The sequence below is a fragment of the Saccopteryx leptura genome, chromosome 2 (genome assembly GCF_036850995.1).
Source record: "Saccopteryx leptura isolate mSacLep1 chromosome 2, mSacLep1_pri_phased_curated, whole genome shotgun sequence".
Classification (NCBI taxonomy): Eukaryota; Metazoa; Chordata; class Mammalia; order Chiroptera; family Emballonuridae; genus Saccopteryx; species Saccopteryx leptura.
This window is the reverse complement of record NC_089504.1, coordinates 265,385,680-265,412,289: the sequence shown is the minus strand read 5'-3', so window position 1 is coordinate 265,412,289 and position 26,610 is coordinate 265,385,680. Positions and strand designations below refer to the sequence as shown.

Here is a 26,610-nt window from a genome sequence, read left to right as displayed (position 1 = left end):
CAGCCTGGCGTGCAGGAGTCCCAGGTTCAATTCCCAGCCAGGGCACACAGGAGAAGCGCCCATCTGCTTCTCCACCCCTCCCCCTCTCCTTCCTCTCTGTCTCTCTCTTCCCCTCCCGCAGCCAGGGCTCCATTGGAGCAAAGTTGGCCCGGGCCCTGAGGATGGCTCACAGCCTCTGCCTCAGGTGCTAGAATGGCTCTGGTTGCAACAGAGCGACGCCCCAGATGGGTAGAGCATCCCCCCCTGGTGGGCGTGCCAGGTAGATCCCAGTCGGGCACATGCGGGAGAGTCTGTCTGACTGCCTCCCGTTTCCAACCTCAGAAAGATACAAAAAAAAAAAAAAAAAAAAAAAAAAAGAAAAAGAAATGGTCTCCTCTGAAACAGGTAGTTTAAGATAAGGAGCAGATTAAGCCCTTATTTTAGCAAGCAATTAATTGTTAGTTACATTGCACCAAACTGAAAAGATGGCTAAGTCGCTACCACTGCCTTCAAATTCATGGTCTAGAAGTGGAGACAAGAATGTGGAACACCTAAGACAGGCCACAGAACACAATGAGTAGAGACAGAGACACTGAGGAAGGATTGATTCCCAAAGGTGGCCACACCAGGAAGACGTGTTCCAAACCAAACAGGCAGCCCTTTGGGAATTAAAATAAGAAAAAGCCTAGAGATTAAAACTGTCTGGATCCTAAAGTGCCTTGTTCTTCACTCCAAGGAGTCTGGACTTCATCCTAAAGGCCTGAGGATCCACTGCACAATTTCTAGCTGGGGATCGTATCACCAGACTTGCATTTGAGAACCACCACTTGGTCCAAAGGTGGCTTTCGGAATACCGGAGACAACACTGGAGGCAGAAAGAACACCAGTTAGTTAGGAAGCTGTTGCAGCAATCCAGGTGAAATTCAATAGGGAGCTACAGTCAGGTAGAGATAAAGGATTCAAGAGACACCATGGCTGGGTATAGGATGCAAGAGTGGACTCTTGGGCAAATGGTAGTAAGAACAGGTGGAGAAAATAGGGTAGAGTTATCGCTGCCCAGAACTGACCCGCCTCCAGCACTGGATCCTATTTGCTCACCAAACAGAGTAATCTTTACTCATGAGAGCCTGTCAAGCATGGTTATCTTTCATGAGAGACTTGGCAAAAGACTGGTCAAGAGCCTCATAGTTAAACATCAGTGCTGTTCATTACAATACGGCTTTGAGTTGGGTAAGACAATGAGGAAGGGTGAATTTAGTTTTGGACATGGCCTCTGGACGTCCCAAACTGACCGTGTGCCCAACAAGTCTTTCGGTCTGGAGATAGAACTGGCCGGCCTGGAGATACAAATTTAGCATTAACTGATTTGCAAACAGTAAACCAAGCCTTGAGATTAAGAGTTCATCCAGGGAGAGTGAGCAGCACCACAAAAAGGCTCTGGAAACCAGTAAAGAGGAACAGAGAGGGACTAAGAGGAAAACCAAGGGAGTCTGGTATCTCTGAACCAGTGTGGACATGAACTTGTATTTTAAAGGTTCCTAGAATAAACTGGTTCTTTTGAGAGATTTATTAGAGAGGCTAAAAGTTCCAGGGGCTAGTGCTTTAGACTAAGGAGTCAAAATCTACCACCATGGGGACTTCTGTCAAAACACCAGCTCAGGACCCTCACTTTCGCCTGCACTGAATTGTGAAAATCTAATTGCTGAGACACTGGAGGCTTTATAAACTGTGAAGCAGTAGTATAAAGGCGCTCCTGATTTATTAGTGCAATGACATTACAACTGAGTAGGAAAATTCCACCTAATAGAGTATAAACTTCTGAAAGCGGGACCTTCAACCTTCTACACCTTTCTATGGTGTACTGTGTTATGTATTTAGTGGGTATTCAAAAAATGTTTGAAGAATCATTGGCAGTAACATGAGAATGTATGCACAGGGGGAAGGAGTGCATAGCAAAAGGCATATCCAACTTCCTAAAAGGATTTGGAATTGAAGTAGTCAAACCTTATCCCTCCCACAAATGTGGCCAATGACAAAATTGTTGGGAGGGGTGGGGTGCCTTATAAGTTCCAATTTCTCTCCTAATGTGTACACTGTTTCTCTGAATACTTTAGAAACTTGGAGAAGATATTTACAGAAAAAGTGGTAAACTGCAGAACCGGAAAACAAGGGCTTTATGAAACTGTGTTCAACAACCCCTAGCCATTAAAGAAGAGCTCCTTCACTTCTCAAGTTGAAACCTGCAAAGAGTAAATCAGGCCTTTGTGAGACAAACTAAAATAGTGTCCCCCCAGGGTGCACAAATACCACAGTGAAGTCACCAGAGTGAACTATTCCCTGACACAGTCAGAGCCTACCTTGCAATGATTTTCCTGGGGAAAAATCCTGTTTGTTTCATGCTAAAGAGACATTCAGAGGACCAAACAAAATAAAATGTAATTAATATCCTTGTACATCAATTATTCTGATTTAGACATGCAAAAAGGATATTTAGATAGAGATTAAAAAGCATCCTTAAATCACTATTTGTTCCTAAAGCTTATGAGGAGCTTGACAACAAATCAGGTCTTGGTGTAAATTTTAGGAGTTCTATAAACTTTGATTGAGTTGGTTTTATAAGCACTCCCTTAATCCAATTGTTTTTAGAAAGAAAGAAAGCTATTTTCCCCCAAGATGAAGACCCAGTCTGCCAAGTTTCCATCCACAATGACTATCAAGTTAAAGAGCCTGTTTAATAAAAGGCAAATCCTCAGCTATAATCTCACTATCAACTACCCCACTGATGCTGATAAAACCTATTATGACTTATTATAAAACACCAAAGCCAAACAAACGGCAATCGAATAATCCATGCAGAAGTTAGAAGATCCAGGATTTAAAGGCAAAATAAGAAAGACTTCTGTTTAGAAAAGGGTGCCTGGTTGGGATGTCCCCCCACAACAGGCAGAAAATGCAGTTCTGGTTCCCACAGCAACCTGAACTCATTCTATCTGAGGAGATCCTGCACCCTGCACCCTGGATTACTGTGTATGCTACTTAAGAATCAACACTTTCAGAATCAACGCTGATTTTCCTGGCTTTTGTACAAGTGATGATAATGGTACAATGATCTAATTTGTACTTGCCATCTGTTAAAATATGCCTCAGCCTCTCCCCCCAAAAAAGGTACCAGTTAAAATGATCATGTAATTTGTGTATACACAAAAAGTTTCCAGAAAGTTATGTAAGAAATCACGCATGGTGGTCTCTAAAGCAACTTAGCAACTGAAGAGACTCACTGGACATTATACATACTGTTTTCATTCACTATGCCGTGTTATTTTTACAGTTCAAGTATGACTTACGACCTGTGCCAAAACACGTATGTTTCTTGTGCCTTCTTAAGTGCAATGGGACTTGGCTTATTCTAAAGTTTACTGTGTTGAAAGTTGAACATTAAAAGGAAGCCTCATAAAGTGGTAGCCAGGACTAGTTCTTTCCCACTGCTCACTTCACGTTTCACATGCTCTGTAGGACACAGCACAATATGCATCACTTGTTTAAGGGTATGTGAAATCTGAACTGGAAGGGAGATTTAATAGATGCACAAACAGTCATGGTACTTGAATTCGTGGGAATAATTAGTTAGCTAGAGCCCACGGAGTAACTGGAGTCAGGGAGGGATTGTATACTGAACATTATAAGGTCTTGCCTATTTGCCATAAATTATAGATCGTAACATGCATGTATACATACATCCTTTTCATTTAATAGCAGGAGGAGAGAAAGAGAGGGAGGAGGGTGGAGAGAAAGAGGGAGGAACAGCGGGGAGGGGAAAGAGCTATTGATTGAGATATCAACCCTACCACACACAACTCTCCCCACCCCCCACCATACACAATTTCCTCCAGGGCATCATTTCTGATCCAAGAACAAGTATAATAAGTTCTAGTCAAGTTTTTAGAAATGGTCTATCTGAAAAGCTTACAGTAAATGTTTTTACAGTTAATCACAATACTCATATGAAAACTATTTTAAATAACTTTTTTTTAACTTAGGAATTTTACACCCATAGTTTATGAACGGCATTTACCAAGAATATTATCAAAAACTGAAAAAATTTACAGCAAAAACAAGTCCAAACATACAGTCAGAGTAAAAAGTCCTAAGTAGGTGAACTCTAAAATCTCTTTTGACCTTTTAGTCACCATGACCCAGAGTTAATATATCGACTTCCCAGTAGTAGCAACCTGACTTGACTTGATACTGTCTTACCCACCACATTATCTTTGTAACAGAGAAGTAATCACTGAACAATCTACCCACCTCTACAACCACCTGAAATAACCTTTTGCTGCCTAGTACACACAGCAGAAAACTCAGAGGCCAAGACTGACAGCCCCACCTTTGCCTGAATAAGATACCCTTCTTGCTCAGAAATTGTCAGATGACTTTCAGGCACTTTGAGACATCGAGGCACTGCCTTTTCTTTAAAGATGTTAATATTTGAAAATAGATCAAATGAGATTTCGTGGGAATTCAAAACTCAACGCAGAAACTTTAACAAGTCAAATCTAAAAAATAGATCGATATACAGTGGTCCCTGGTCTATCGCGGGGGTTAGGTCCTAGAAATCCCACGATAGGCGAAAATCCACCAAGTATAGACCTTATATTTATTTTATTATTTATATGTATTTTATGGCTTTATAAACCCTCCCCACACTCTTATAAACCTTTCCCACACTTTATTATCCTTTCCCACACTTATAGTGCTTATTTTACAGCAAAAATAATTAAAATAATATATAAAAATACCTATATACGACAAAATCCCGCAATATAGCGAAAAATCCGCGATACAAAATTAGATATATACAATTTAAAAATCTGCAATACAGTGAGACCACGAAAAGTGAACCGCGATATGGCAAGGGGCAACTGTAAATGTCAAAAGTAATCTTGGCCAACTTTAAAAATGTAACAGGAGAAAACAGATAAAGAACAGCCCCACAGTTTCAGGAAACCCTAGGTGTCTTGCAGTCTTTAGAAGGGTATGTGGTTCCACCACACTGCTAGTTCTATGTTTCCAATACCTTTGCAAACCTGAGTTCAGTACATTTTACTTCCATCTCTGAAAAACAAGGGTCCCAGAGTTTCACTTTACAAACTTATTTTCAAAAACTTTCATCTTCAGAATGTCAAGACTACAAATAAAATGATATTTACAACTACAAAGATACTAAATACTGCTTTTCCAACCTTCCACACACAGTAATTTCACTCCGCTTTTCAAAGCATTTTTTGTAAGTCATATTCCTTCTCTGGCATCTTGACACTGACATAAAGTTCAGCGTACCAGAGAGCAGTGGAAAGAAAAATACCAAACTGACCATAGAATCATCTGCCTACAAAACGTTCCTTCCAAAGGTTCCCAAATAATACCATTTGCTTTTCAGAATTATCCTGCTTTGACAGAATGGCTTGGTACTCCGCCCTTTCTGGAAGTTCATTACTACCAGCTACTGGTGAAATCAAGACTTTTCAATGCAATGAGGGTTACAGCTTCTACAAATCAAAGGCCGGTTTCTCACACATTTGTTACTTTGTTAAAGTAGGAAATCATTCCGCTTGTTTATACATTTCAATGAGGAAGAAAAACTTATCTAGATCAAACATGATGTTTGATACTTTAGGATAAATAAGTCCATCCTCATCCACCCCCCAGCAACGAAGTTTTTAATACATCCTTTTCCTGATTTCTAAAAGGCCACTTACACATGTTTCTACACTTGTTGTGAATCAAAGCACAAGGGAATACAGTAAGGAGAGCCTTTTTACCCGGGGACAAAACTGGGCCCAGCAATCAGAGGGCACTAGTGCAGACACTTCCTTTTGTTTTCCCTGTACTAGGATTAGCAGTTAAATAGCTTTGTGCCCTTGATTAAGGCTGAAGAACTGTAAAGAACAATAGCTTTAAAAGTGAGTAACTATACTAATTACACATAGCATTATCTGTCGCAAAGGCATTTGCTTCCCTCAGATTCTCTAATCCTAGACCCTTTCCTCTCTAGCTCATTCAACAGAGCAGAGCAATCCCCGGCAACCCTGGAGCGACATTTCAACAAAGTAAAAGTGCTTAAGGTGGACCTTCCTGTCTTTGATCCAAAAATGCGCTGTGATAGCCCTCCTAGGAGAGAGAAAAACACGGGTGTGGGTGTCTGGTTAATGCTTCAAAAAAGAAGGACAAAAACAGCCGAAATGGTGAATAATCAAGGGGGCGAGAATCCGGTTGAGATATAAAAAATAGAAAAGCAAACAGAGATGCTGGCAGGAAGCATCTTGGCCCTCGCGGGATGTTAAGGGATGTTAAATGCTAGATCTAGTTTAGAAGTTGGAGAAGGGAATTTTTGGGTGGCCCACGCTGGGAAGCAAAGCCAGCACGCGGCTGTATGGGCCCCGCAGGCGAGGCCAGGAGTGAGGATGGCCCGGGCGCTGGGTTGTCGGCGAGCAGTACGGGGGACAGGGCTGTCATCGCTTACCCAGGTGCAGCGTGAGGTTGATGGAGTTGGGGTACTGCACCCCGGACAGCATGGTCTGGCTTTGCCACCAGGTGGTGTCGGCCTGGTTGTTGTAGTCGGTCAGGAAAGCGGCCCCGTGCTGCAGGTGGGGCTGCCCGGCGTCGCACAGGTGACAGGACTTGGTAACTCCGGTCACCCCGGTCTGCACACAGTACTCCTCGGGCGGAGTCCCGCACGTGTTGGTGGCCACCACGGTCACGTTGAAGGCGGCGTTGACGAACTCGGGCATGCAGCGCTGCGATCGCCCGCCCTCGTCGGTGCACTCGTCCATGGCTGCCCAGGCGCAGCCGGCCGCCGCGGCCAGCACGGCCAGCACCGGCCAGAGCCGCCCCCGGGGCCGCGGCGCTCCCGCGGCCCGCTCACCGCCCCTCATCCCGCCGCCCGCGCGCTGGGCCCCCCGGCACAGGCAAGGGCGCGTTCCTCTCGCCCAGCGGCGTCCCCCAGAGGCCGCTCCGCGGGCTGAGCTCCGGGGCCCAGGGGCCGGGCTCGCGGGGCAGGCGCTGGCGGCGGCCCGCGCGGGAGAGACCGGCCGGTGCGCGCCGCTGGCGGGGGGACCGTGCGCCTCGCAGACCACTGCCCCACGCGCCGCCTCCGCACCGCCCTCACCCACCCGGGACACTGTCCGCTCTCGGCGCCGACCCCCGACTTCCGAGCGCGTGCCCGCGCGCGCGCCCTAGGAGGAAGGAGCAGGGGGTGGGGTCGGCAGGGTGGGGTGGGGTCTGGCGGAGGAGCAAGCCCAAGCCCGGCCTCCGCTCAGCAGCGCCCGAGGCCCCCGCCGCTGCTCCCCCGCCCTCCGCGCGCAGTGGACTGCGCGGCGGCCCCGGCGACTCGCGGCGGCGGCGGCGGCGGCGGCGGCGGGGGCGGTGGCATCGCGCTCGGGCCTCGGCGCGCGGCCGGCGGGGAGGGGCCTGGAGGGGCGCGAGGGGTGGGCGCCGCGGGGGAGGGAGGGGCGGCGGGGCGGTGCATGCCGGGAGGCCGGGTGGCTGCGGCGGGCTGGCGTGCGGGCAGGCTGCGCGCCGGGGTCCCTCCGGCCCCCGCGTCCCGGGATGACTCCGGCTTGCGGGAGGGGGTAGCGGAGATGGCCTTAACGGGGGAACGCGGTGTCGGTGAGGTCTCTCGGGGTGGGCCTTTCGGCCCCGCGCCAACCGGGGCCTCAGAGCGCGGTCTCCGCCCGCCAGGTGTCTGTCCGGCGGGGCCGCGCCCGGAGGCCGGCACGGGAGAGACGCGACGGTGGGGCGACCCGCAGGCTCCCGGCCCCCGGCGGCCGCCCCGGGAACGCCCCCTGCTGCGCGGGTCCGCTCCAGCCCTTTCCCAGGAGAGGGCTCCCCGGAGAAGAAGGGGCCCGATGGCAGCATCCAAATGAATTTTCTATATGATTTCCTGCCTCTAAATTAAAGTGTAACCGGTCGTCTAACAGGGGCAAGGGCGGAAGTGAAAGGCTGGGAATGGAATGACATTTTCCCCCCGGGTACGCAACCCACTGCGAAATTCTTCCACTGTGTTGTTTATGTTCCCTAGCTTGCCTTTAAAAGACTCGAAATTATCTGGATCTGACATCCTCCTTTCGGGCCTGCTGAGTCACGGAATATTTTCCGTGCCAGAATGACTCAGTTCACAGAACCTGAGCCAGAAGATCATGAGTTTTGTCGCAGATCAGACCCTGGGCACTTACCCGGCGCTGATACCCGCGAGCGAAGAAAGGGAAGGCAGGTGCTGTGAAAGCGGACAGTGGAGAGCGGCGGTTTGAAACCTTTGGAGCCCCCAAGCTCCGTGAAAGCACCTAGTGGGTTCTCATGTGACGTTTAACAACCAACAAAAAACTTTTCAAGATCTTAATAGTAAACAGAATAATAATCACAGGGGGCTGGGAGCAGGGAGCCATATCTGGTTCGGTTTAGAGAGGGATAGGGATAGGGGGGATCTAAAATAATGAAATGTTACTATGGTTGGGGTCACTGTTAACTCTAGGACTCCAAGGAGAATGACCTGATTGGGGAGAGGAAGGGAAGGGCCCACGGGGCTTGTCAAAATGCTGAGCTTGCTTAGCAAGTCATGGATCAGTTACATTGTTCATTTATATTTAATGAGATGGGTGGGGATTGTGCATGGCTAAAAGTCTTAACTTTTCACCCCTGGGCTCCTCTTTGGGAGAAGAAAGTTGTAGGGCTGTAACGATGTTTTCATCCTTTCATACTTGAGTGGAAGCAAAATTAATAAATTCATTTATACCCCAAAGGGGTGCTATTTGGTCCTTGATTGTTCTCAAAACGAGGGCATAAAAGACAAAGATAAGGGTGTTAGTTGTAAATGAAGCTACAGACATTTTAAATAAATATATTAATGCATTTACCTTATATATTTTCAGAATTTTATTAGATATTGACAAGTGCTAGGGTCTTTTTTTGCCACCAAAAAGAGACCCAAGCCTGACCAGGTGGTGGCTCAGTGGATAGAGTGTCGGACTGGGATGCGGAGGACCTAGGTTCGAGACCCCGAGGTTGCCAGCTTGAGCGTAGGCTCATCTGGCTTGAGCAAAAGCTCACCAGCTTGGACCCAAGGAAGCTGGCTCAAGCAAAGGGTTACTCTGTCTGCTGAAGGCCGGCGGTCAAAGCAAATATGAGAAAACAATCAATGAACAACTAAGGTGTCACAAGGAAAAACTGATTGATGCTTCTTCTCTCTCTCTGTTCCTGTCTGTCTGTCCCTATCTGTCCCTCTCTCTGACTCTCTCTCTGTCCCTGTAAAAAAAAAAAAAAAAAAAAAAAAAGACCCAAAGGCTGCAAAACCAACATAAGTGTTTGCTTGTCACTGCTGTCTTTTGGGTTCTCATGTCCAAGGGTGCCTTCAAGCTATTATTTAATGCTTATCCGCACCATGATTACATTACCAGAATCTCATCTGGTATTTGTAAAGCACATAAAAAGATTTTAATGTCTATATTCTGTTGCTCATGGGGATGTGTTATAGTGACAAGGAAACACCTATTTGAAGAGAGGTGGAATGTAACCAGCCAGTGTACTTGATGATTTAAAAAAACAAAAACTTTGCTCCATTTCAGGATTCAAACAAACGAAAGGTTAAGACAAAAAGTTTAAGACAATTAGGGAAACTTGAACATCTTAGATATTTAATGATAACAAAATAAGTACTTTAGGTACCTGGAGATACCACTGTTGACTAACTAGACTTGGTGTTATTTTTAAGTGAAAGTGGGTGAGATTCTCTTTTACATCAAGTTACTCTGTTTTTTCAGGAAAAAAAAATCTGGAGCCCTTTAATATCTGTTCTTAATTACTTGGAAACTCCATCGTTCATTAAACAGATGCTTAGAGGAACAATGTGAAGGTGTGAGAGAAATGGATCTTAGTGCACATGACCAGTGCCTCTGTGCTGCTAGAAAGGTAGACTGAAGGGAGGTAGTGGTTTATTGTACAGACAAAAGGGTCCCCACATTTAAAAATAAACCCCACTTAGAACCCCAGAGAAAAGAGATTCTTTTATCAGGAAATATATAAACAATTTCAGGGAAGGATGCTGATTTCCCTGTTGGGTCACCTGCAAATCCCTGGGCATCCCACTTCTTACCAGGTACACACAGTTCATAAGGTGGTGAAGGAGCCCACCAGAAAACCATGGAATCTGGGAAAAGCAGTTCTGCTGTCAGAAGGAGAGCAGTTGTAAGGCAGATAAACAACAGATGTCTACTACATCAAGGTGGAGATGTGTGATATAATTAGAAAAATAAAAGTTTGTGCTGGCCTTAAAGATTGCAACTTTGCCCCCCTTTTTTGTTTATCCTTTTAGAATTACCAGTGTGTTTATTTTTCCATTCCTTAGTCTTTCTGACCTCATTTCCCTGTATTCTTCCCAAGGCTAAGCACCACTATATATATCCTTTAATTTTTATATTCAGAATGCAACGTAAAGTTAGCAATTACGACTAATAATGTAATGATGTTAGGCCTATATTTAATTCTGTTTTACACTTTTCTTAATGTAATGACTCGGAAGCAGGGGATATTAACTATCCAGTGCTGAGAAAACTGAGACTCAGAGATGAAGTAATCTCTGTAACCTTGCTAACAGCAAGGTCAAGATGAGAGCCTGCCCTTTCTGGCTCCCAGTCCAGTGGCTGTTTCCTTTTCTGTTGTATAAAGGTCACCATAGAGTAGAGGGTAAAGGAAGAGCTCTCTCAAACTTCCCAGGTTTTTAGGTTATCAAGTGGGAATTTTAAATTAGGTGAAAATTAATGTGATACTGGGAGAGAATTACAGTATCCGTCTTAAAAGTTATACTAACACACACGATTCTTTGTGTTGGGTTTATAGATCCTGCCTGGGTCCTTGGTACAAGTCCAAGCATAACGAGATAAGATATCTTTTGTGACCACGCTCAGGTAAAAAGACAGGATTTTTCTTGTATGAGGTAAGTCCCTCCCACCCAGCCCCACACACCCAATTTAAGCCACCTTGGTACTGTGAAACTAGTTTAAAAAGAGAGAGAAAAGGACACATCATAATTCATAAAATTTAAAACTTTATTATAAAGACAATAAAAAAGAAAATATTTCCCAGAGTGAGGAGTTAAAACTCAGTCCCTCCCTGATCCAAAATGTTACCATCAAAGGAGTAGAGAACCTCACATCTCAAAAAGTGTATTATTATTCTTTTTTTATTATTAAATTTTATTTATTCAATTTTGAAAGAGAGAGAGAGAAAGGAGAGGAGCAGGAAGCATCAACTCTCATATGTGCCTTGACCAGGCAAGCCCAGGGTATCAAACAGGCGACCTCAGCATTCCAGGTCAACGCTTTATCCCACTGTGCCACCATAGGTCAGGCATGTATTATTATTCTAACCACATGTTGACTACATCCCACTGTGGAGAATAGAAAGAGAAGCAATCTTCTACATATAGATGACATGGTTTCATTGTGGGAACTCAGACTATCCTGAGGTTTTGACCCTGAATGGTTAAATATTGTTAGAAAGGGTACAGCATAGTGACTATAGTTAATACTATATTGCATATTTGAAAGTTGCTAAGAGAATAGATTTTAGAAGTTCTCATTACAAGAAAAAAAATTTTTTAACTATGCATGGTGACAGATGTTAACTAGACTTATTGTGGTAATCATTTCATAATATATACAAATATCAAATTATTATGTTGTATACCTGAAACTAATGTGGTAGTCAACCTGGTTCCTACCGCCCACTAGTGGGCGTTCCAGCTTTCATGGTGGGCGGTAGCGGAGCAACCAAAGTATAAATAAAAAGATAGATTTAACTATAGTAACTTGTTTTATAAAGATTTATTCTGCCAAACTTAGCAAAAATCTGACATAAAGTACTTAGTAAGTATAAATAATTATTATTATATGTTTTAACTTGCTGTAACTCTGCTTTATAAATTTTATAAAGTAATGTTACTTCCCTACTTTATAAATCACCATTACTGTGGAACCGGTGGGTGGTTAGAAAATTTTACTACTAAAAAAAATCAACTCTAAAATAAGAAAGAAAAGGTAATACTTTCCAAAAAAAAGTTATCATTATTTGTAGTTTTCTCCTAACATTTAATTGCTTAACATGGTCATTACCTCATTCAATTATTTAGATATATATTGCAACCTGTTTTTTGTTTGTTTGTTTGTTTGTTTGTTTTGAGGATGTGCCTGGAAATTACATTGTTCAAAATTAGAAGTTCCTATTTCTTGAGCAAGACTTTTTAGGAGGCTATTATTATACCAGCTTAAAAACTTTTTTTCTGGCCTGACCTGTGGTGGCGCAGTGGATAAAGTGTCGACCTGGAAATGCTGAGGTCGCCAGTTCGAAACCCTGGGCTTGCCTGGTCAAGGCACATATGGGAGTTTATGCTTCCAGCTCCTCCCCCCCTTCTCTCTCTCTGTCTCTCTCTTCTCCTCTCTCTCTCTCTCCTCTCTAAAATGAATAAATAAAATAAAATAAAATAATTTTAAAAAAAACAACTTTTTTTCTGGCTGAAATTGTTAATGGTCTTAGCACAGAACTCATCTTCAGTTTATATATGTATTTGAATAAATGCTAAATTATTTTATCCTCCCACCCAAATTCTGTTTAGTGTGACAACCAAATTAAAGACTTCAAAACTTTCATCCATAGTTCTACTATACTAAAATGACTTTTCATGTATCAGAATTCCCTCTCCTAGCCCGTATTATACTTTAGTTTTAATAGACATCCTTTATTGAAGTGCAATTTACATGCAGGGAAAAATGCACAAATTCCAAGGGGATAATTCCTATCACAAAGTGCACACACTTGTGTAATCACTACCCAGGTCCAGAAATAGAATCTTACCCTAACCCCCTGGTCGGCAAACTGCAGCTCGCGAGCCACATGCAGCCCCTAGAGTGTGGCTCTTCCACAAAATACCACGTGCAGGCACTACCTCGATAAGGAATGTACCTATCTCTATAGTTTAAGTTTAAAAGATTTGGCTCTCAAAAGAAATTTCAATCGTTGTACTGTTGATATTTGGCTCTGTTGACTAATGAGTTTGCCGACCACTGTTAACCCCAAAGCTCCACCCTGTCCTTTCCTTTCTCCCTAAAAGTAACATCTATCCTGACTTCTAACAACCTTGCTAAATCCACTTATTATTTCCAATAGCTTGTGAATTCATTTTGATTTTCCAGCTACAAAATCAGGTTATCTGTGCATACTGACAACTTTATTTCTTATTCTCCTCTTATAAGTCTTGTCTCTTCTCAACTTGCACTGATTAGTTCATCTAATATGATATTGGATAGAAATGAGGATAGTAGACATCTTTACCTTGTTGCTGATCTCAGAGGAAAAAGTTTCAACATCTGACCATTAAAAATGATGGTCTATTGACCTGGAACACTGAGGTCACTGGTTCGAAACTCTGGGCTTGCCTGGTCAAGGCACATATATGGGAGTTGATGCCTCTTGCTCCTCCCCTACTTCTCTCTCTCTCTCTCTCCCCTCTCTAAAAAAATGAATAAAGTCATAAAAGATTTTTTAAAAGGTCTATTTTATATATTTACATTTATCAGATTAAGGAATTCCTCTATACAGAGGGTGGACAACAGTACATTTACAGTTGTGAGTACATGAAACAGAGTTTATTCCTGTATTATTATTAATTATTGTATTTTTTTTCATAAGAACAACTATAAAGCTACTTTTGCCCACTCCTATATTTTTGGTTTGATAAGAGGTTGTTTAAAATCATGAATGAATGTTGGAATTGGTCATGATTTTTATACATCTATTGAAATGTTTATACGACTTTTCTACTCTACGTACCTACCATACGTTATCTTGTTCATGTGCCGAATTACATTGATCAATTATTAAATGCCAAACCGACCTTGCATTTCTTGGAATAAACCCAATTTGGTTCTGCTATTTTCTTTTATCTATCACTGAATTTCATTTCTAATATTCTACTCAGGATTTTTTCATCTATATAAATGAGAGAAATTGCCCTCATATTCCTTTAAAAAAATCTTTGTTAGGATTAAATATCAAGATTAAGCTGGCTTCACAAATCAAGTTGGGAAGTATCCCTCTTTCTCTATTCTCTGGGATAATTATTTTAAGTGTTATATTATCTAAATATTGAAATAATTTGCCATTGAAGCCATATGGCCTGTTTTGTGTTGGGAGGCAGAAGAGGAATGAGAAGACTTTTTAATAGTAGACTCAATTTTTAAAATAAATATAGAACTATTTAAATTTTATATTTGTTCTAGTTTTAATAACTTCTGTTTTTCAAGGAATTTGTCGATTTCATATACATTTTAGTTTTTTATTGGCATAGAGTCATTTATAATTAACTCATACTCCTCCCTCTCCTGTAGAGACAGAAAGGGAGAGAGAAAGAGAGGAAAGAGTAGTGAGAAGCATCATCTAGCAGTTGCTTTTTAGTGGTTTATTGATCACTTCTCATACATGCCTTGATGGGTGGGAGCTCAAGCTGAGCCAGTGACCCCTTGCTCAAGCCAGCGACCTTGGGCTTCAAGTCAGTGACCTTGGGCATCAAGCCAACGACCTTTGGGCTCAAGCCTGTGACCCTGTGCTCAAGCTGGCAAGTCCATGCTCAAGCCAGTAACCGGGGTTTTGAACCGGGGTCCTCATCATCCCAGGTTGATGCTGTATCTACTGCACTACCACTGGTCCGGCAACTCTTATTCTCTTTTTAATGATGGCAGGAACTTTATTTGTTCCTGAAACTGGTATTTTCTCACCTTCTAGGTTTTATCAGTTTAACTAACTGTTATAAGTTACCAGCTTTTATTTTTCTCTGACTAGCTTATTTCACTTAGTATAATACTATGCTGTCACAAATAGTAAGATTTCCTTTTTTTTTTTTTTATTGTGTAAATGTACAACAGCTTTAAAAAATAGAAACAGACTCACAGATACAGAGAACAGACTGACCGCTGTCAGAGGGGATCAGCATTGAGGGACTGGGTGAAAAAGGTGAAGGGATTAAGCAAAGGAAAAAACCCTCATAGACACCAACAACAGTGTGGGGATCACAGGAGGGAAAGCCCGTGCGGAGATGAAAGAGGGTCACGGGGGGTAAGTAGTGACGGAGGAGACTTGACTTGAGGTGGTGACCACTCAATGCAATACACAGATGATGTATTATAAAGTTGTGCACCTAAAACTTATATGATTTTATTAACCAGTGTCACCCCAAAAAATTCTCAAGAATTTTTTTTTTAATTACCAGCTTTTGGCTCTGTAATTTTTCTCTATTATTTGTTTGCTATTATTCATTTCTGGTTTTTATTTTCTTCTTTCAACTTTGAGTTTGATATGCTGTTCTAACTTGTTGAGATGAAATATTAAATGATGAATTTCAGCCATTTTCCCTAAAATATGTGTTTAAGGATATAAATTATCCTCTAAATGCCACTTCAGTTATAGCCCATGAGTTTTGATGTGCCATATTGTTATTATTATTCAATTCAAAACATTTTCTAATGGCCCTGGCCGGTTGGCTCAGCGGTGGAGCGTCGGCCTGGTGTGCAGGGGACCTGGGTTCGATTCCTGGCCAGGGCACGTAGGAGAAGCGCCCATTTGCTTCTCCACCCCCCCCCTCCTTCCTCTCTGTCTCTCTCTTCCCCTCCCGCGGCTGAGGCTCCATTGGAGCGGGGATGGCCCGGGCGCTGGGGATGGCTCCTTGGCCTCTGCCCCGGGTGGGCGCTGGAGTGGCTCTGGTTGCGGGGGAGCGACGCCCCGGAGGGGCAGAGCATCGCCCCCTGGTGGGCAGAGTGTCACCCCTGGTGGGCGTGCCTGGTGGATCCCGGTCAGGCGCATGCGGGAGTCTGTCTGGCTGTCTCTCCCCGTTTCCAGCTTCGGAGGAATGCAAAAAAAAAAAAAAAAAAAATTAAAAAAATTTTTTTTCTAATTTCTGTTGTAACTTCTACTTTGGCCTATCAGTTATTCACAAGTGTGTTGCTTAATTTCAAACATTGTGGAGGTCTTTTTGTTTTTTTGTTGTTGTTTTTTTTTACAGAGACAGAGAGAGAGTCAGAGAGAGGAACAGAGAGAGATGAGAAGCATCAATCATTAGTTTTTTGTTGCGACACCTTAGTTGTTCATTGATTGCTTTCTCATATGTGTCTTGACCGCGGGCCTTCAGCAGACTGAGTAACCCCTTGCTCGAGCCAGCAACCTTGGGTCCAAGCTGGTGAGCCCTGCTCAAGCCAGATGAGCCCGTGCTCGAGCTGGTGACCTCGAGGTCTCGAACCTGGTTCCTTAGCATCCCAGTCCAACGCTCTATCCACTGCGCCACCACCTGGTCAGGCCATTGTGGAGTTTTTTTTAGTTATCTTTGTTTTTATACTGTTATTGCTATTTAAAATTGAGTAACTGGGACCTTCAGAAATGTACTGTTGGTTACTGTGATGGCCTTGCCTGGATCATGGAGTCTGCCCCTGGCTGTGCTTTAGGGAGGTAAGAACGGGCACTCTGTGGCTTGAGAAAGTTAGAAAAGGGAGGGCTGGCACCAGAACCTCTCTGACCCAGGACCTTAAGGGTGAAATGCAGAAATGGCAATGGACTTTCAACATCAGAGGACAGTCATCAGAACTGACCCTTTAAGATTAAGTAACAGTCCCTGGGTTTCTGGATTTATCATGACATGGGGATGGGCCCAGAAAAGAAAGATGTTCTCATAATATGCAGGATGGATGTTTGCAGGATGGATGTTTGCAGTCATATTACTACTAAAAATATGTGACCTTAAGCTATTCTTCAAGTTTGTGAAACAAGATATGACATTCTCATTTGATACCATATTTCATTTGTTATTTAAGAATCATGAGTGTAGCCTGACCAGGCGGTGGCGCAGTAGATAGAGCGTCGGACTGGGATGCAGAGGACCCAGGTTCGAGACCTCGAGGTCGCCAGCTTGAGTGCAGGCTCATCTGGTTTGAGCAAAAGCTCACCAGCTTGGACCCAAGGTTGCTGGCTCGAGCAAGGGGTTACTCAGTCTGCTGAAGGCCCGCGGTCAAGGCACATATGAGAAAGCAATCAATGAACAACTAAGGTGTTGCAACAAAAAACTGATGATTGATGCTTTTCATCTCTCTCCCTTCCTGGCTAATATTTACTCAACTGACTACGTGCCAGGCATTCTTCTAAGCATTTTGCCTCCATTACTTCATTTAGTCCTTTTATCTGTCATTATCCCCATTTTCAGGTGAAGAAATGAAGGCACTGTGATATTAAGCAACTTGTCCAGGGTCATTCAGCTGCTGATGGAGCCTGGACTTAAACTCGGGATGTCCGGCACTAGAGCCAGTGCTCCTGACCACTACGCATAACAACAAATGTTTATTTGGGATTTTCTAGGTGGCAATACCATTTTAAGTGATCGATTTATATAATCTTTGCTATAACTATGTGAGGTAGGTATTTTAACTATCATCCCATTTTATCGATGAGCACTTGGAGGCAGAAGGGATCTCAGTAATTTACCCAAGATTTACACAGCTAGTAAGTGGCAGAGTTGAGATTCAAACACGGGCAGTTTGGTTGCAGAGTCTGACTTCACCATTGTATAACACTGCCTCCTGAACTGTACTGACTCATCACTCATAGCCAGTGTCACACACATCAGTTCACATGTACTATATGACCAAATTAACATTCAGCTAGGTTTGATAATTGTCAGAAATGATGTGTCTGACCAGACAGTGGCGTAGTGGATAGAGCATTTTGATCTGGGATGCTGAGGACCCAGGTTTGAAACCTCGATGTTACTGCTTGAGTGCAAGTTCACCAGCTTGAGCCCGGGGTCACCAGCTTGAGCGTGGTATCATAGACATGACCCCATTGTCGCTGGCTTGAGCAAGGGGTCACTGGCTCACTTGGAGCCCCCCAGTCAAGGCACATGTGAGAAAGCAATCAATGAACAACTAAGACACCTCAACTATGAGTTGATGCTTCTCATCTCTCTCCTTTCATATCTGTCTGTCCCTGTCTCTGTCTCTCTCTCTCACTCTTACTAAAAAAAAGAGACATTTATTGCTGAATAAATGTTTTACTCATAAATAAGGTCTTCCTAACAGTCTTTCTAATTTTTATAATTTAAAAACATAATAGCCATAATAGAAATAACTTGCAAACAATAGAGTTTAGGACAACTATGATTGCACAGAAATACAGATTTTATTTTTAGTTCACGTTCTATGCCAAATAGAAATGACCGTTATAGATAAGATATGCTGAGGGAAAGGAAACTTCGACTTGCCTTAAATTACGCACACTGATTATTTTTCCCATGGCTGCAACCTGACTTACTAAAGTTTAAAAGTTAAATTTTAATGATAGACCACTCAAGGACTTCATAAACCTGATGCACAGACAAGGCTAATGTAGTGTTAGTTCCTCACAGAGGGGGGAGGGTCCATTTTCATCTAGATCCAGAGACATAAGTCACCTAATAACCCCCTAAGCTTAATGATAGCAATGCTGAATGATCCTCTCACCCTACAGGATATTTTTTAAACTGCCCATTAAATTATACAATTATTGAAGCCCTTCACTTGCTTTTAAGTGTTAGCGTGCCATAGTTTTAGGAATAGGGCTTAACTCCTTTACCCAACCATATTTGACTGAAGTCATAACTGGTTCCTACTAACCTTTCACCTTTGATCTTTGGTGTGCATTCACTATACCCATTTGTTAACCACACAGGATATGCTTTTTTCCAAAGTGATAATTAGTAGTGACTCAAGCTGATTTTATGAAAAGTCATTCCAGGAAATAATTTGACATCAGAGTATTCACTGAATACAAGAATGGCACTTTATTTTAAAGAGCCGGATGGTCTTTTGGATGTCCAGTTTACAGGCACGTCTGAACGTTTTAGGCATAAGGCCCCCTTGTTTTGTTTTAATAGCATCTCAACAGTTGTACTCATGGAAGCATTGATCACTTATTCTGGAATGAGTTGTGGAAAGGACAGTCTGAATACAAGGGACCTCTGTGACATCACAGTACTTTTAGCAAAGAAAATACTTCAGGCTATAAAGTAGGAATATAATATAATCATTGCACAAGGCAAGTAAGTAAAAATATTCCATCTAGCTTCCTAAGCAGGGAAAGAAAATAACCACTTCCTAAGAATTCTTCTCAGTTATCACAATGTGAAGGTCAAAGCTAATTGCTAAAATTTGGGAAAGAAAAGCCAGAAGAATGTAAAAAATAATAATAAAATTAAATTAAATAACACACTCTGGAAATGGGTACCATGATGACTCCCAAGTGGTTTAAAAAAAAAACAAACTTTAAATTATTATTATGTACTGAATATTTGTGCCCCTCCCACAAGTCCATGTGCTGAAGCCTTGAATCCCAATGTCATGATACTTGCAGATGGGACTTCTGGGAGATAATTAGGGTTAGATGGTAGGGTCCTGGTCTCATGGGATTAGTGCCTCTTCCTCTCTCTCTCTCTCTGCCATGTGAAGACACAGTAAAAAGGTGGTTGTCTGCAAGAACAGAAAGACAGCTCTCACCTGACCAGGTGGTGGCACAAGTTGGCAGAGCATCAGACTGGGATGCAGTGGACCCGGGTTCAAAACCCCAAGGTCTCCAGCTTGAGCACGGGGTCACTGGCTTGAACATGGGATCATAGACATGACCCCATGGTTGCTGGCTTAAGCCCAAAGGTCGCTGGCTAGAAGCCTAAGGTCACTGGCTTGAGCCCAAGGTTGCTGGCTTGAGCAATGGGTCACTCACTCTGCTGTAGGCCCCTGGTTAATGCACATATGAAAAAGCAATCAATGAACAACTAAGGAGCCACTATGAAGAAATGATGCTTCTCACCTCTCTCCCTTCCTGTCTCTCTGTCCCAATCTGTTCCTCTCTCTGTCTCTCTCTCTGTCTCTGCCACAAAAGAAAGAAAAAAAGAAAGAAAGGGAAGGAAGGAAGGAAAGAAGGGAGGGAGGGAGGGAGGGAAAGAAAAAAAGAAAGAAAAGGAAGGAAGGAAGGAAGGGAGGGAGGGAGGGAAAGAAAGAAAGAAAAAAGAAGGAAGGAAGGAAGGAAGGAAGGGAGGGAGGGAGGGAGGGAGGGAGGGAAAGAGGGAAGAGAGAGAGAGAAAGAGAGAGAAAGAAAGAAGGAAGGAAGGAAGGAAGGAAGGAAAGAAAGGAAAGAAAGAAAGAAAGAAAGAAAGAAAGAAAGAAAGAAAGAAAGAAAGAAAGAAAGAAAGAAAGAAAGAAAGAAAAAGAAAGAAAGAGAAAGAGAGAAAGAAAGTTTTCACCAAAAACCAATTAACCGGCCCTGGCCGGTTGGCTCAGCGGTAGAGCATCGGCCTGGCGTGCGGGGGACCCGGGTTCGATTCCCAGCCAGGGCACATAGGAGAGGCGCCCATCTGCTTCTCCACCCCTCCCCCTCTCCTTCCTCTCTGTCTCTCTCTTCCCCTCCCGCAGCCAAGGCTCCATTGGAGCAAAGATGGCCCGGGCGCTGGGGATGGCTCCTTGGCCTCTGCCCCAGGCGCTAGAGTGGCTCTGGTCGCTGCAGAGCGACGCCCCGAAGGGGCAGAGCATCGCCCCCTGGTGGGCAGAGCGTCGCCCCTGGTGGGCGTACCGGGTGGATCCCGGTTGGGCGCATGCGGGAGTCTGTCTGACTGTCTCGCCCCATTTCCAGCTTCAGAAAAATACAGAAAAAAAAACAAACACCAATTAACCAACTCCTTGATCTTGGCCTTTCAAGCCTCCGAAACTGTGAGAAAATAAATTTCTGTTGTTTCAGCCACCAGTCTATGGTGTTTGTGAAGACAGCTTGAGCTGACTATTAAAAACTACCTTCCCTTTTTTTCAGTAGTCACAGAGTAGACACAAAGTGAACCTACTGTATCTCAGAAATGGTGACTCTTATGTTTATACGGAAGATGAGCCTACTTTTTTTCTTAATTGGTTGTGGAACCCCCAAATAGGAATACATTATATCTTAATATGTCCACATTTGTCACAATCTAATATTCAGTGACCTCTAAAATATGCCAATAAAAGTAAGTCCTTAGTTATTCAGAAAAACTCATGTGGCCAAAAGAAGGTGCCAAATCCTGTCTGCTTGTAGCTCTAAGGTATGTTCAAGCTTTTATGATCATAGATATTTACATTTTAATTTCAGTATTTTAAGAATGAATTTTCTTCACTTAACGTGTAATAGCCTAACATTTTCATGGAAGTAAGGTGTAAGAACTAAGAATTATAGTACTTTGTCCTCATTGTGTATATAAGATCATGCCTCGTTTTGTGCATAAAACTGTATTAAGTAACAGGATTGTTTTTGCATTATTCTTAAATACTGAAGTATTTCTTGTGCTGGAACTTCTGTCTTCAGACAGGTGTCAGTTGAGTGCATGAAAGACTCATTGTCATCAGGCTGTCCTCTAATCAGACTTATCCCCTCCGTACCTGGAGCTATGGAGCAGTTAAGGAAAGGGTCTCTCTTAATACAGGCGGAGTCAAGGCAATGATGGTCCGTGACACACTCAGAATGAATTCACACATGTACCTGTTTCCATTCATTCCACATGTAATATCTTTCATAGTCCTGATCACTTGAAATAAAAATAAAAAAAAACAGCCTGACTAGGCGGTGGCGCAGTGGATAGAGCGTCGGACTGGGATGCAGAAGGACCTAGGTTCGAGACCTCGAGGTCTCCAGCTTGAGCATGGGCTCATCTGGCTTAAGCAAAAAAGCTCACCAGCTTGGACCCAAGGTCGCTGGCTCGAGCAAGGGGTTGGTTACTCGGTCTGCTGAAGGCCACAGTCAAGGCACATATGAGAAAGCAATCAATGAACAACTGAGGTGTCACAACAAAAAACAACAACTAATGATTGATGCTTCTCATCTCTCTCCTTTCCTGTCTATCTGTCCCTGTCTATCCCTCTCTCTCTCTCTCTCCCCCCTCTCTCTCTCTGTCCCTGTAAAAAAAAAAAAAAAAAAAAAACCAAAAAAAAACAACAAGAGTTTTTGTTTTAAATATTGATTCCAATGAGAGATGGAAGGGAGATGGTAAGAAAAAAAAGTAAAGATAAATTAGATCTTAACATTAACTATGCCTGACCAGGCAGTGGCGCAGTGGATAAAGCATCGGACTAGGATGCGGAGGACCCAGGTTCAAAACCCCAAAGGCGCTGGCTTGAGCATGAGCTCATCTGGTTTGAGCAAGTTTCACCAGCTTGAGCCCAAGGCTGCTGGCTTGAGCAACGGGTCACTTGCTCTGCTGTAGCCGCCCAGTCAAGGCACATATGAGAAAGCAATCAATGAACAACTAAGGTGCTGAAATGAAGAATTGTTGCTTCGCATCTCTTTCCCTTCTTGTCTGTCTGTACCTATCTGTTCCTCTCTCTGTCTTTCTGTCTCTGTCACACACACAAAAATATTAACTAATTTTTACTAAATAAAGGTGGTTTATCTTAGGAATCGAAAGTTCTCAATCAATCTAAAAGGACTTCAGGGAAATTTAATTTTCTTCTCCATTTATGAATGTTAAGGTGTTTTACACTCAACATGGGGCCATTACACATAACTGACTGAGTTGGGAAAAATGCATCTTGAAATGGAGCCCAACAAAACTAAAGCAGTAAACACCAGGTGCGTCATATCTCTGACCCAAGCCCTACATGCCAATCTCAAAGTTCACTTCCACCCTGAGCGAAACTGGGAATTCGGTCCAGTGACCTGTCTGCTGAGCAGTTCTCACGTCCAGTCGTCACCCTTGTAGGCTAACCCTTGCCCACTGTTCCATCGCTGCTCTTTATCAAGCGATCCTCTCCTGCGAACCATAATGCTAGGCACCAGGAGGGCAGGGGAGGAAGCGCTTCAAAACAAACAGAGCTCAGTTTTGATTCTAAGTTTGTTCACAGTACAGTCAAGAGGCTGAATTTATCATAAATGTAAAAATTATTCAAGAACATTTACAAAGTAACACCAACTTAAATGTTGTGTAGCTCCAATACCTAAGTGCGTAAGAATTAACATGCAAATAACTTCCAACTCCAATAAAAGAATGAATAAATGAGCCATAGATTAGAATCTGGAAGGTCACAAGGGCTGTGGGCTAGCATAAGAAGGTATTAGAGGCCTGACCTGTGGTGGCGCAGTGGATCAAGCGTCAACCTGGAATGCTGAGGTCACCAGTTCAAAACCCTGGGCTTGCCCGGTCAAAGCACATACAGGAGTTGATGCTTCCTGCTCCTCCCCCCCCCCTTATCTATCTATCTATCTATCTATCTTCTCTAAAATGAATAAATAAAAATTAAAAATATATATAAAAAGAAGGTATTAGAAATTAAAATACGAATGGATAAAACATTTCAGAATGTACTGAAATTCATATTTGCTTGAGTATACATGAGTAATTGGCTTTTTTTTTTTTAAGAGAATTTTTATTTTTTATTATTTTTTATTTTTATTTATTTATTTTAGAGAGGAGAGAGAGAGAGACAGAGAGAGGAGAGAGAGACGGGGGGAGGAGCTGGAAGCATCAACTCCCATATGTGCCTTGACCAGGCAAGCCCAGGGTTTCGAACCGGTGACCTCAGCATTTCCAGGTCGACGCTTTATCTACTGCGCCATCACAGGTCAGGCAGTAATTGGCTTTTTATCTATTCAAGAAACACCCACTGCCCATCTACTATTTTCCAAGTATTCATTCATACATTTATTCAACAATTATTTTTTACTGCCTATTGTATGTCAAAAGCTAGAAATATAGCAGGTAACAGGCAAGGCAGAACACATTTTCAAGGTGAGCACACTTGAAATCCAAGCAGAGGTACAATATTGTGATTTATATGAAATATATATATATATTTAAAATTCATAAGACCAAAATACATTTCTCATGTATATTTGGTCTTCATCCACAGTCCCTGGCTCACAGCTCCCCAAACCCCTGGAATTTTCTAAGTATTGAGAGCAATGAAGGTGTCGTTTATTATGTGAATGAGGTGACTTTTGGAAAGCACCCAAGGGTGAGGATGGTTGACAGTGGAACCACCCATGTGACTAGAGGGTTGGAACTTTCAGTCCCTCCATCCCCACCTCTGGAAAGGGGAAAGGGCTGGAGATAAAGTTCAATCACCAGTGCTTAACAATTTAATCAATCATACCTATGTAATGAAGCCTCCATGAAAACCCCAAATGAAGGGGTTAGTGAACTGGGTTGGCGAACACCTGCAGGTGCTGGGAGCGTGGTGTGCTTGTGGAGGGCACGGAAACCTGAGCTGCTCTAGCAGATGCTCAGACCTGAGGAGGGGGTCGTGGGAACCTCTGACTTGAAGCCAGTTGGTCTGAGGTACAGGAAACAACTGGGGCTTGCGTCTGGTGTCTGAAGTCCAAGGACGGGTTGTGGGAACTTCCGATCTGTAACTGGTTGGTCAGAAGCATGGATAACAACAGACTGGCTTTGCCACTGGCATCTGGTGTAGAGAGCAGTCTTTCAGGGCTCAGCCCTTCACCTGTGGAACCTGATGCTATCTCCAAGGAGACAGGGTCAGAACTAAGTGGAATTCCTGGGCACCTTGCTGGTGCCTGAGAATTGTTTGTTGGTATGGATAACCTCCATCTTGATGAAAATTGTGTCTTAGAATACCCAAAAGAGGAGGGCAAAAATTAAAAAAAAAAAATACAATAGCCCTGGCCGGTTGGCTCAGCGGTAGAGCATCAGCCTAGCGTACGGAGGACCCGGGTTCGATTCCCGGCCAGGGCACACAGAAGCAGCGCCCATTTGCTTCTCCACCCCTCCGCCGCGCCTTCCTCTCTGTCTCTCTCTTCCCCTCCCGCAGCCAAGGCTCCATTGGAGCAAAGATGGCCCGGGCGCTGGGGATGGCTCTGTGGCCTCTGCCTCAGGCGCTAGAGTGGCTCTGGTCGCAACATGGCGACCCCAGGATGGGCAGAGCGTCACCCCATGGTGGGTGTGCCAGGTGGATCCCGGTCGGGCGCATGCGGGAGTCTATCTGACTGTCTCTCCCTGTTTCCAGCTTCAGAAAAATGAGAAAAAAAAATACAATAAAGTAAGATGGCATATGATATAAGCAATGCAGAAGTGACAAGTTATTGAAGAAAATATTACAAAATAACTGAAAGTTGTTTAAGCATGGAAATAATATGATCATATTTTCAAATTTTAAAACACACTTCTCTTATGGCAGATGAGAAATGAATCACAAAGGAGCAATGGAAGAGGACCATTTAGAAAGCTGGTGCCTACCAACCCCAGCAAGAGATAGATCGTAATGAATAAGGGGAGGGAGAAACATTGCAACCTGAAGACGTACTTAGAGGGTAGAATAACTACCTTCTAGAGTATTTCTTGACTTAACAAGATGAAGAAGACAGTAAGAAGAATACTTCTAAATTCTGGATTGAGACTGAGTTAATGGTCATGTCATTTCCAGAGACAGGAAACAGTGGAGCAGAGCAGGTTTGTGGGTAAAGTTTGAAGATGCTGAGTTCAATTGCTGACAAGTTTGGTTTGGGTTATAACATGCTTGTTAGATGAAAAATAAAGCATAGTGTCTGACCTGAGGGTTCACAGTATAGGAGTAAAAAAATGAACACATCATTATAATTCAGCATAATAAAAGGCTAAACAGAGATATACAGGAAGGAGAATTAGGATAGCAGAAGTTACACTGTGGTAATGAAATAAACACCAAAGCCCAGAGACCTAGCCAGCAGAAGTTTATATGATGCTTAGATGAATTCTGATGCAGGTTCACAGGACTTTCCAGAGCAGCTCCCTCCGTGTGTGGTATGTCCAGGCCATTTCTAGCTTGTGGCTCTGCCATCTCGTCACAAGACTGTCACAGTGGCCAACAGCAGAAAAGTTGGAAGATCATGCACCAACCCGTGTTTTGGACCAGAAGTGGCAAATTTCACTTCTACCCACAGCTCTTTGACCAGAAGTCATGTGGCCTTACCTCATTAGAAGGGAGTTGAGAAATGCGGACATCAAAAGACTATTCCGGCCCTGGCCGGTTAGCTCAGTGGTAGAGCATCAGCCTGGCATGCGGGAGTCCCAAGTCTGATTCCTGGCCAGGGCACACAGGAGAAGCGCCCATCTGCTTCTCCACCCCTCCCCCTCTCCTTCTTCTCTGTCTCTCTTCCCCTCCCGCAGCCAAGGCTCCATTGGAGCAAAGTTAGCCCGGGTGGTGAGGATGGCTCTGTGGCCTCTGCCTCAGGCGCTAGGATGGCTCTGGTTGCAACAGAGCAACGACCCAGATGGGCAGAGCATCACCCCCTGGTGGGCATGCCAGGTGGATCCCGGTCAGGTGCATGCGGAGTCTGTCTGACTGCTTCCCCATTTCCAACTTCAGAAAAATACAAATAATAATAATAAAAAAAATAAAGACTATTCCCCGAGTGAGAGCTTGGGCCATAGGCATGAAATAGGAATAATTCATTATATGCGAGAGTCAGGAAATCATTCACAGGGAGGCTATGTTCATGCAGGGATCTGAAGAAAGTCACAGAGTTGGCCTTAAGAGGGACAATGAGGCCTGACCTGTGGTGGCGCAGTGG

The 26,610-nt window shown here is 43.5% G+C and overlaps 1 protein-coding gene and 1 long non-coding RNA gene across 2 annotated transcripts in view; one reads left to right on the top strand and one right to left on the bottom strand.

The window, feature by feature from the left end:
- The window catches only part of LAMC1 (laminin subunit gamma 1), a 124,415-nt gene extending 117,048 nt beyond the window's left edge, over positions 1-7,367 (bottom strand). Inside the window, exon 1 of the mRNA XM_066361694.1 lies at positions 6,500-7,367. Within this exon, the coding sequence (XP_066217791.1) occupies positions 6,500-6,911 (412 nt within the window). The 5' untranslated portion in view covers positions 6,912-7,367. The remainder of the gene's footprint in view (positions 1-6,499) is intronic.
- A 132-nt stretch (positions 7,368-7,499) lies between these two features.
- On the top strand, positions 7,500-26,232 carry LOC136393418 (uncharacterized). The gene is made up of 3 exons (XR_010749089.1): positions 7,500-8,248; positions 10,867-10,963; positions 25,239-26,232. It is a non-coding gene; the product is annotated as an uncharacterized lncRNA (long non-coding RNA).
- Positions 26,233-26,610: the final 378 nt, after the last annotated feature.